Raw genomic sequence first — 12,778 nt, forward strand, 5'->3', positions numbered from 1 at the left:
GGGGAGGACGATAGCTTGCAGGCCTGAGATATGTTTACTGGGACTGTTAAATGAGGAGCAATGGTCATTATATGAGAAGATTTTTCTCAGAGAAACTCTGTTTATGGCAAGAAAGGCGGTGGCCATGAGATGGATGGCGGATAGGACCCCGACAGTAGCGCAATGGCGCAAAATGGTCAATGACATGCTTCCATTTGAGAAAATAGTGTACAAACATCGGGGTAAGCCAGCTAAATTTGATTTGATCTGGGATGGTTGGTGCTCATCGAGTCTCACTCATTGTACAATCCAAGGGCTAACAGCTGATCTGGCACAAGCTGGGGGTGGGAGAGGGTAAAAGACTAGGGAGAATGACACGTCCAGGTGCTTCAGGGTATGATGTACAAGAGGATTGGGGCGAGGCGATAGAATATTGAAATGTGGGAGTATTCCTATTCTCATGATGTAATGTAATAAAAGTCGGGCTGGTTTGAATTGAGAATCCTGTAGTATGTGTGTGTGGTCTGCGAACCACGGGTTATTATGATGGATACCTGCGAGTATTCCCTTTGTATATATTGATTCTTCTGACATATGTACTATTGAATGTATAATGTTCTCCTGATGTATGTGATGGATTGACTCTGACAGTTACTTTTAATAAAACGAGTTTAAAAAAAAAAAGTTTTTTCCGGCACTCACCATCGTGTAGGGGTCAAAGTCTTCCACGTATTTCTGGAATCCCTCAATAAAGAGAAAGAAAACATCATCATCATCAGTGCGGAGCCTCCATAACAACAGACCGGAGAAAGGAACAACCAACACCCGACAGCCGAGAGCGACCGCACCGCGCCTGAAACCTCCACGATGTACACAATCCAGTCAGGAGAATATGGGGGGGGGGGGGGCGCTTATTACACCAATCATCCCAAGTCTCAGGGAAGCCACCTCCACACCCAAAGCAGCCAATCAGAGTCCACGGTTCATCTTTCCAGTGCAGTATAGAAATGAAAGCTGAACTCTGATTGGTTGGACCGAGGTGAAGGGTCACAGCACCCCAGGACCAAGGAGAAGGGTCACAGCACCCCCCAGGACCGAGGTGAAGGGTCACAGCACCCCCCAGGACCGAGGTGAAGGGTCACAGCACCCCCTATGACCGAGGTGAAGGGTCACAGCACCCCCTATGACCGAGGTGAAGGGTCACAGCATCCCCAGGACGGAGGTGAAGGGTCACAGCACCCCCAGGACCGAGGTGAAGGGTTACAGCACCCCCAGGACCGAGGTGAAGGGTCACAGCACCCCCAGGACCGAGGTGAAGGGTCACAGCACCCCCAGGACCGAGGTGAAGGGTCACAGCACCCCCAGGACGGAGGTGAAGGGTCACAACACCCCCAGGACGGAGGTGAAGGGTCACAGCACCCCCAGGACCAAGGTGAAGGGTCACAACACCCCCAGGACGGAGGTAAAGGGTCACAGCACCCCCAGGACCGAGGTGAAGGGTCACAACACCCCCAGGACCGAGGTGAAGGGTCACAGCACCCCCAGGACGGAGGTGAAGGGTCACAGCACACAGAGGTTTTACTTGTCTCTTATTAGAATGGAAGGACGAGTTGTAGACGACCATTCGCTTCAACATCTCCGGTTGCTGCAGAACAGAAACATCATTATAAGTCACCAGGAGGGAACGAGCCACCGATTGTGGGGTACAGGGGGACGAGCGGATCAGCTGACATTAAACTCATTTCGCCCCATACCTCCATTAATTCTAGCAGAAACGCGCCCCCAGCGTCTCAGGACGACCGTCCCCCGCTGTGTCCTCCATGGCTATTAAGGACCCCCCCACACCCGCATTATAATGCATTTGCGCTCATTTTTAAGAAATTTTTTTACCAATATCCAGCGACAAAAAAAACGGTTCAAGTCTGTAGCAAATTTACCCCATTGCATCAACAGAATGAAAGGCTCCGCCTCCCGCGCTTTTATTTGGTTATTACCCAGAACAATGAACACGAAAATAAACGAGAACAAACGCTCCACGTCCCGCAGCGACTCACCAGAGGATCCGACTTCATCGCTGGTCTGAGAATGAAGTTGGTGTCTGGAGGTAACAGGACGGGTTTAGATGGGACGGGCACGAGCGGCCGGCGCTGGGAGGGAGGACTTGGTGCAAATTGCTGCCGATCAAGCAGCAACAAAAGGAAAAAGAAGTCAAATCAGAGCATGAAGAACACGGGGAGGGGGACAACCGGCAGAACATGGCAAAAAGAACACGGGGAGTGGGACAACCGGCAGGACACAGCAAAAAGAACACGGGGAGGGGGACAACCGGCAGAACACGGCAAAAAGAAGAACACGGGGAGGGGGACAACCGGCAGAACACGGCAAAAAGAACACGGGGAGTGGGACAACCGGCAGAACACGGCACGAAGAACACGGGGAGGGGGACAACCGGCAGAACACGGCACGAAGAACACGGGGAGGGGGACAACCGGCAGAACACGGCACAAAGAACACGGGAGGGGGACAACCGGCAGAACACGGCACAAAGAACACGGGGAGGGGGACAACCGGCAGGACACGGCAAAAAGAACACAGGGAGGGGGACAACCGGCAGGACACAGGGAGGGGGACAACCGGCAGGACACGGCACAAAGAACACGGGGAGGGGAACAACCGGCAGAACACGGCAAAAAGAACACGGGGAGGGGGACAACTGGCAGAACACGGCACAAAGAAGAACACGGGGAGAGGGACAACCGGCAGAACACGGCACAAAGAAGAACACGGGGAGGGGGACAACCGGCAGAACACGGCACAAAGAACACGGGGAGGGGGACAACCGGCAGGACACGGCACAAAGAACACGGGGAGGGGGACAACCGGCAGAACACGGCAAAAAGAACACAGGGAGGGGGACAACCGGCAGGACACGGCACAAAGAACACGGGGAGGGGGACAACCGGCAGGACACGGCACAAAGAACACGGGGAGGGAGACAACCGGCAGAACACGGCAAAAAGAACACGGGAGGGGGACAACCGGCAGAACACGGCACAAAGAACACGGGGAGGGGGACAACCGGCAGGACACGGCAAAAAGAAGAACACGGGGAGAGGGACAACCGGCAGATCACGGCAAAAAGAACACGGGGAGGGGGACAACCGGCAGGACACGGGGAGGGGGACAACCGGCAGGACACGGCAAAAAGAACACGGGGAGGGGGACAACCGGCAGGACACGGCACAAAGAACACGGGGAGGGGGACAACCGGCAGGACACGGCACAAAGAACACGGGGAGGGGGACAACCGGCAGGACACGGCACAAAGAACACGGGGAGGGGGACAACCGGCAGAACACGGCAAAAAGAACACGGGGAGGGGGACAACTGGCAGAACACGGCACAAAGAAGAACACGGGGAGGGGGACAACCGGCAGAACACGGCACAAAGAAGAACACGGGGAGGGGGACAACCGGCAGAACACGGCACAAAGAACACGGGGAGGGGGACAACCGGCAGGACACGGCACAAAGAACACGGGGAGGGGGACAACCGGCAGAACACGGCAAAAAGAAGAACACGGGGAGGGGGACAACCGGCAGGACACGGCAAAAAGAAGAACACGGGGAGCGGGACAACCGGAAGAACACGGCAAAAAGAAGAACACGGGGAGGGGGACAACCGGCAGAACACGGCAAAAAGAACACGGGGAGGGGGACAACCGGCAGAACACGGCAAAAAGAACACGGGGAGGGGGACAACCGGCAGGACACGGCACAAAGAACACGGGGAGGGGGACAACCGGCAGGACACGGCAAAAAGAACACAGGGAGGGGGACAACCGGCAGAACACGGCAAAAAGAACACAGGGAGGGGGACAACCGGCAGAACACGGCAAAAAGAACACGGGAGGGGGACAACCGGCAGAACACGGCACAAAGAACACGGGGAGGGGGACAACCGGCAGGACACGGCAAAAAGAAGAACACGGGGAGGGGAACAACCGGCAGATCACGGCAAAAAGAACATGGGGAGGGGGACAACCGGCAGGACACGGGGAGGGGGACAACCGGCAGGACACGGCAAAAAGAACACGGGGAGGGGGACAACCGGCAGAACACGGCACAAAGAACACGGGGAGGGGGACAACCGGCAGAACACGGAAAAAAGAACACGGGGAGGGGGACAACCGGCAGAACGCGGCAAAAAGAACACGGGGAGGGGGACAACCGGCAGGACACGGGGAGGGGGACAACCGGCAGGACATGGCAAAAAGAACACGGGGAGGGGGACAACCAGCAGAACACGGCACAAAGCACACGGGGAGGGGGACAACCGGCAGAACACGGCAAAAAGAACACGGGGAGGGGGACAACTGGCAGAACACGGCACAAAGAAGAACACGGGGAGGGGGACAACCGGCAGAACACGGCACAAAGAAGAACACGGGGAGGGGGACAACCGGCAGAACACGGCAAAAAGAACACGGGAGGGGGACAACCGGCAGGACATGGCAAAAAGAACACGGGGAGGGGGACAACCGGCAGAACACGGCAAAAAGAACACGGGGAGGGGGACAACTGGCAGGACACGGGGAGGGGGACAACCGGCAGGACACGGGGAGGGGGTCAACCGACAGGACACGGCAAAAAGAACACGGGGAGGGGGACAACCGGCAGGACACGGCACAAAGAGCACAGGGGAGGGGGACAACTGTTAGGACACGGCACATTGAACACGCACTGCAAGCCGTTGCACCCCCACAACATGGGCGCCGGCACCCAACATACCAGGGAATCGGTGGATGAGATCTTACTGATGTTTGACGTGTTCCTGACAACCTGCAGATTGTCACATATTTAAGAATCAGTCCTTCAATCTACACAACTGCCCCCCATCATCCGTCCCTCATATAACACCTGACACTATCAGCATTGTGAGAAACTAGACATGGACTGCACAGTCCACAATATATACATTGATCGGAGCCGCCAGACAGAATTTATAAACATGAACATGAGGGTCTTTGTAAACATTTTGATCAAACTGTATAAGTCACCTGCCACTTCACGGCGACCTCTTTAAAGTGGGTCCCTACTGTAGCGGTTGCAGCACCGCATGGCGGCCCCCGCCACCCACTTTAAAGAGGTCGCCGTGAAGTGGCAGGTGACTTATACAGTTTGATCAAAATGTTTACAAAGACCCTCATGTTCATGTTTATAAATTCTGTCTGGCGGCTCCGATCAATGTATATATTGTGGACTGTGCGGTCCATGTCTAGTTTCTTACAATGCTGATAACACCTGACACCCTCCCGACACCGCACACACACGACGCACCTCACACATGACGCACTCCCGACACCGCTCACACGATGCACCACACACGACGCACTCCCGACACCGCACACACAACGCACCCTTCTCACCGCACACACGACACACCGCACACACACGACGAACTCCAGACACCGCAAACACGACGCACCCGTCGCAACACACACGACGCACTCCCGACACCGCACACACGACGCACCCCTCTCACACGACACACCACACAGACGACGCACTCCCGACACCGCACACACACGACGAACTCCAGACACCGCAAACACGACGCACCCGTCGCAACACACACGACGCACCTCACACACGACGCACTCCCGACACCGCACACACGACGCACCCTTCTCACCGCACACACGACACACCACACAGACGACGCACTCCCGACACCGCACACACACGACGCACCTCACACATGACGCACTCCCGACACAGCTCACACGATGCACCACACACGACACACTCCCGACACCGCACACACAACGCACCCTTCTCACCGCACACACGACACACCACACACTCCCGACACCGCACACACACGACGAACTCCAGACACCGCAAACACGACGCACCTGTCGCAACACACACGACGCACCTCACACACGACGCACTCCCGACACCGCACACACGACGCACCCTTCTCACCGCACACACGACACACCACACACACGACACCGCACACACACGACGCACCTCACACATGACGCACTCCCGACACAGCTCACACGATGCACCACACACGACGCACTCCCGACACCGCACACACAACGCACCCTTCTCACCGCACACACGACACACCACACACTCCCGACACCGCACACACACGACGAACTCCAGACACCGCAAACACGACGCACCCGTCGCAACACACACGACGCACCTCACACACACGACACACCACACACGACGCACTCCCGACACCGCACACACACGACGCACCTCACACATGACGCACTCCCGACACCGCTCACACGATGCACCACACACGACGCACTCCCGACACCGCACACACAACGCACCCTTCTCACCGCACACACGACACACCACACACACGACGAACTCCAGACACCGCAAACACGACGCACCTCACACACGACGCACTCCCGACACCGCACACTCCCGACACCGCACACACCCGGCGAACTCCCGACACCGCACACACGACACACCTCACACACGATGCACTCCCGACACCGCACACACGACGCACTCCTCGCACGACGCACTCCTCGCCCCGCATACACGACACACTCCTCGCACTGCGCACACGACGCACTCCTCGCACCGCACACACGACGCACTCCTCGCACCACATACACGACACACTCCTCGCACTGCGCACACGACGCACTCCTCGCACACTATAGTTGCACATCAGGGACATTTTGCGGCATTTTTCTCCCTCGGAGATGATTCGTCTTCTTGCTGCGTCCGGATTCGCTCTTTTCTTGTGTCGCCTTCCACTGGTCCAGGACACAACTCAATCATTCCCAACATTCACGTGCAGAACTAACCTTGGGGCTTGGGGCATAGCTTGGCTCTGGGTTGGGTGACCTGGGTGCTGTTCTTCCTCTGTAGTTTGTTAGCTCCTCAGAGAAGGGCAGTGGTGGTCGAGGCGATGGTGGTGGCACTGGAAGAAGAGCTGCAGGGGAGGGCAAGTGCATCCATGTTGGCTGAATTGGAGACGTTCTGGAGGGGAGCGTTGGAACTGGTGGAGCGCTCCTCCTCATCATCATTGTGATGTTGGGGGATGGGGCCTGGTGGGAGGTAGCAGCAGATAACGGGTGCAGTGAGGGCGGCGGGGGAGCTGGACGTTTAACAGGACGACCGGTGTCCTCTAAATGAACATCATCCAGATCTGTGGTGTGAAGCTGGAGGCCGCCAACAAATCTGCGCAAGGTACCAGCAGCAGGAGCAGCCGGGGAGGGAGAAGCGGCAACAGGTGGACGTCCTCCTGCTCCCTGGTCAAAGCAACAAAAACTTCATGAATGTAACAGGTAATACACACACACTATACTATACCCCCTCCCCTCCCCACACACTAACTATACCCCCTCCCCTCCCCACACACTATACTATACCCCCTCCCCTCCAGACACACACACTATACTATACCCCCTCCCCTCCAGACACACACACTATACCGCCTCCCCTCCCCACACACACTATACCCCCTCCCCACCAGACACACTAAACCCCCTCCCCTCCCCACACACCATACCCCCTCCCATCCCCACATATATATTCTACACACACTATAGACATATATTCTACACACACACTACACATATATTCCACACACACACACATATTGTACACACACACACACACACACACACACACACACACACACACACACTATAGACATATATTCTACACACACACTACACATATATTCCACACACACACACACACATATTGTACACACACACTATACACATATTGTACACACACACTATACACATATTCTACACACACACACACACACACACTATAGACATATATTCTACACACACACTACACATATATTCCACACACACACATATTGTACACACACACTATACACATATTCTACACACACACACACACACACACACACACACTATACACATATATTCTGCACACACACACACACACAATACTCTACACACACACACACACACACACACAATACACATATATTCTACACACACATATTATACACATATATTCTACACATACACACATATTCTACACACACACACACACACACACACACTATACACATATATTCTACACACACTATACACATATATTCTACACACACTATACACATATATTCTACACACACACACACTATACACATATTCTACACATTCTACACACACACACTATACACATATTCTACACACATATTGTACACACACACACACACACACACACACACACACACACACACACACACTATACACATATATTCTACACACACACACACACACACTATACACATATATTCTACAGACACACAATACACATATATTACACACACACACACACACACACACACACACACACACTATACACATATATTCTACACACACATATTCTATACACACACACACACACACACACACTATACACATATTCTATACACACACACACTATACACATATTCCACACACACACACACACACACTATACACATATATTCTACACACACACACACTATACACATATATTCTACACATATATATTCTACACATATATATTCTACACACACACACACACACACACACACACACACACACTATACACATATTCTACACACACACACATTCTACACACACTATACACATATATTCTACACACACACACTATACACACACACACTATACACATATTCTACACACACACATTCTACACACACTATACACATATATTCTACACACACACACATATTCTACACACACACACATGCTATACACATATTCTACACCTATATTCTACACACACACACACACACACATATATATTCTACACACACACACACACACATACTATACACATATTCTACACCTATATTCTACACACACACACTTTACATGTATACCCCATATACGCTCCATAGAAGAAACGTCCCCTTAGAGGACATGGGTGGTGTGAGAAGTTTGGGATTTCCCTTCTAGCATGTCCGGACACATTTCCTGTGGGAGGCTTTGGCTCCTGATAGTTATCCCTGCCCGTTACCTCATGAGCATCGCTGTCCGCGGAGGAGATTTGCTCCAGTCGGGTCTGGCAGAGTCTCTCCACCCAATGCTGGACCTTCTCCGACTCCTCCAGATCTTCCCGCTCTGTCTCTGAGACCTTATGCATGTAAATAAAGGAGATGAATGATGGGTAATACTGCCCCCCACTGACGTGGACACGTTCCTGCACCTCAGCATACAGAGGTGATCACCCCCAGAATAACACCGCCGATATGAGTCCCCGTAATCACAGAGTCTCAGGCCCAGGCCAAGTGCAGATTCATGGACGGCCAGCAGCGGATCATAAGCTCGCTACTAATGAAGGGACGTCAACAGACAGGAGCCCCGCCACGGTCAACGCTGCGATCCGTGGGGATCAGATTCACGTCTAACCTCTGTTGCCTCAGGAGTCCAATGGGTGGAGTGACATGGACTAGGACCGCCCACTGGACTCATAAATCCAGAGTTTTGGCAGTTTATAAAGCTTTACATTAGACTGCGGCCCACAGATAACAGGACGGCTTCACTTTAAGGCTGGATTTACACGAAGGGGGAGATTTACTAAGCAAAATGATCATACAAAAAAGTGGCGTAAACGCCGCGTGACAAGATTATTGTGGGTTAGACACTTTTTGCAATTTCCTTAAAAAAGATGCAACCAAGGGTCGTCGTAAAACAAAAAAAATATTATTTATTTAACACAAAATACTTCCGTAAAGTACGCGAGCAAAGAGCAGGCGTGAGAAAGTGACGGGGATTACGGAGAAACGCCGCAGGACTGGAGAACACGGGGTCTGGAGACTTTATTATGTGTTTTAGAGAAGACTTCAAAAACGAACGTACAAAATAACGTCACCAAAAACGGTGGACACGGCGGGAGACTAAAACCACAAAGGAGGTCTGAGCCCGGGGGTCCGAGCGTCAACCAGTGCCGGGGTCTAAACGTCTCGCGAGGAGGAGCGGTAACGGGGCTGCCGGACCCCGGATTCTCAGACCCAGCCCCCGGCCCTCACCTCCTGCACCAGCCGGCTGATCTTCAGCTGCTTCTCCTTCTCCAGCATCTCCTCCTTCTCTTTGGCCAGTTTCTGCTGGAACTCGACCTCCTTCTTGCTCTTCTTCTGCTCGTACTGAGTGTCCGCTTTGGTTTTCTTCCGCTCTTTCCCTTTCTGAGGGAGGATTCAGGACATGGGATGGGGACGTTATTCCCAGGAGGATCAGATCTCCACAAGAAGTAGTCCCATCATCCTTAAACGGACACTAACTTATGAAACACCTTCTGCTGATGTAATAGTCCACCTGATATACAACAACTCCGCCATTTACTTTTTAGTTATTTTAGCCATGAAAATTGTGTGTGGAGTTACTGGCGCTAGCGGTCTCCCCTCCTGTAATCCGACGTCCACCCCATTAAGCAAAATCCATCCCTGATTACAGAGCGGAATTGACCGACTGCAGAAGGTGGGGGAGGGTGTCTCGTCACTGCCTGCCAATACAAGTCTATGGAAAGGGCAGCAGGGGGAGACACAAATACGTTGGCTATACAAGTCTACAGAGAGGGGAGGGGAGGAAGAGAGAGAGAGAGACTTAGCAACACACACTGCCCATACAAGTCTATGTAGAGGGTGCATGGGAAGCAGAGTGAGAAAGACACAGACTGACGATGCAGGAGCTCCCTGGTAAGATTTCTATGTCACCCCAGTGCTGGATTCTCAGCTACACGGCTGTATAATGTCCTCCATATTGCTGCAGCTGTGATGTATGTGAATGATAGATAGGAGAGCAGGATTCTCCTCTTCTCTGTGTACAGGGTATAGAAGACATGATAGCCATTAGGCTCCGCCCAGTAATTTAAAGAGACCGGCGAATCAGAGCCAGAGCCTGCAGAGGGAAAAACTGCTAAACAATGCACAATACAAGTCATATAATGGCCAGAAATGGTGCTATTCCTCGTGTACACACAGATGAGGGCTTATTCTGTAAAGTCACCTGGAAGGTCAGGTCCGCTTTAAGCGACAAGACATGGAGGGAACACATAGTGAGATGCTGCCACCACTACACCGCCTTCACCCCAATGGCGCACGCCACGCGACATAGAAGAGACACACGGCACAAATCACACAACATGCAGTGCACAGTAGCCGACATTGCAGGAGGACGGAGAGGGACACTGGGAATTAAAGGGATTGTCCAGTCCTTAAAAAAAAAAAAAAATAGATGGCTTATCCTCAGGACAGACCATCAATATCTAATGGGTCGGGGTCCGACTCCCGGCACCTCCGCCAATCAGCTGTTCTGAAGGGGCCGCAGTGCTGGTACGAGCGCCGCTTCTCCTTCATTTCCTTTACTGCTGACACGATGAACCACGGGCAGTGGCGGGTCACAGGATCACAGCCGCCCTCCATCCACTTCTTACCGGCTGGCGTCTCCATTTAGTCTTAAAAGTCGTGTAAACCTCGGAGCACCTTTTTTTTCTTTCCATAAAACGTTGAGAATTTGAAACAACTTTTTAATTGGTTTTCATTATATATTTTGTTACTTTTTGAGATACAGATTCCCCCAACTGTATCTCACGCTGAAAACCGAACCCGTCAGATCAGCGGGACTGACAGCAGAGTATTAGAGGAGGGGTCTGAGGTGGGGGGGCACATACAGCAGAATATTAGAGGAGGGGGTCTGAGGTGGGGGGGCACATACAGCAGAGTATTAGAGGAGGGGGTCTGTAGTAGGGGGCACATACAGCAGAGTATTAGAGGAGGGGGTCTGTAGTAGGGGGCACATACAGCAGAGTATTAGAGGAGGGGTCTGTAGTAGGGACCACATACAGCAAAGTATTAGAGGAGGGGGTCTGTAGTAGGGGGCACATACAGCAGAGTATTAGAGGAGGGGGTCTGAGGTGGGGGGGGGCACATACAGCAGAGTATTAGAGGAGGGGGTCTGAGGTAGGGGGCACATACAGCAGAGTATTAGAGGAGGGGGTCTGTAGTAGGGGGCACATACAGCAGAGTATTAGAGGAGGGGGTCTGAGGTGGGGGGGGGGCACATACAGCAGAGTATTAGAGGAGGGGGTCTGTAGTAGGGGGGGCACATACAGCAGAGTATTAGAGGAGGGGGTCTGTAGTAGGGGGCACATACAGCAGAGTATTAGAGGAGGGGGTCTGTAGTAGGGGGCACATACAGCAGAGTATTAGAGGAGGGGTCTGTAGTAGGGGCCACATACAGCAGAGTATTAGAGGAGGGGGTCTGTAGTAGGGGGCACATACAGCAGAGTATTAGAGGAGGGGGTCTGTAGTAGGGGGCACATACAGCAGAGTATTAGAGGAGGGGGTCTGAGGTAGGGGGCACATACAGCAGAGTATTAGAGGAGGGGGTCTGTAGTAGGGGGCACATACAGCAGAGTATTAGAGGAGGGGGTCTGAAGTGGGGGGGGCACATACAGCAGAGTATTAGAGGAGGGGGTCTGAGGTGGGGGGGGGGCACATACAGCAGAGTATTAGAGGAGGGGGTCTGTAGTAGGGGACACATACAGCAGAGTATTAGAGGAAGGGGGTCTGAGGTGGGGGGGCACATACAGCAGAGTATTAGAGGAGGGGGTCTGAGGTGGGGGGGCACATACAGCAGAGTATTAGAGGAGGGGGTCTGTAGTAGGGGGCACATACAGCAGAGTATTAGAGGAGGGGGTCTGAGGTAGGGGACACATACAGCAGAGTATTAGAGGAAGGGGGTCTGAG

The 12,778-nt window shown here is 53.0% G+C and overlaps 1 protein-coding gene across 10 annotated transcripts in view; it reads right to left on the reverse strand.

Annotated features, from left to right (window-relative positions):
• LOC142699465 (harmonin-like) overlaps positions 1–12,778 on the reverse strand; it is a 93,271-nt gene that overhangs the window by 16,880 nt on the left and 63,613 nt on the right. For 2 of the 10 annotated variants that reach the window (XM_075848060.1, XM_075848059.1), the window contains exons 15-17: positions 10,064–10,216; positions 9,052–9,168; positions 6,840–7,286 (exon numbers count right to left, since the gene is read on the reverse strand). In XM_075848060.1, coding sequence (XP_075704175.1) covers positions 6,840–7,286; positions 9,052–9,168; positions 10,064–10,216 — 717 coding nt within the window. The other 8 variants (XM_075848058.1, XM_075848061.1, XM_075848055.1 and 5 more) reach the window with 8 other exon arrangements.

This window comes from Rhinoderma darwinii, unplaced genomic scaffold, assembly GCF_050947455.1.
Source record: "Rhinoderma darwinii isolate aRhiDar2 unplaced genomic scaffold, aRhiDar2.hap1 Scaffold_1587, whole genome shotgun sequence".
In the NCBI taxonomy this organism is placed as follows: Eukaryota; Metazoa; Chordata; class Amphibia; order Anura; family Rhinodermatidae; genus Rhinoderma; species Rhinoderma darwinii.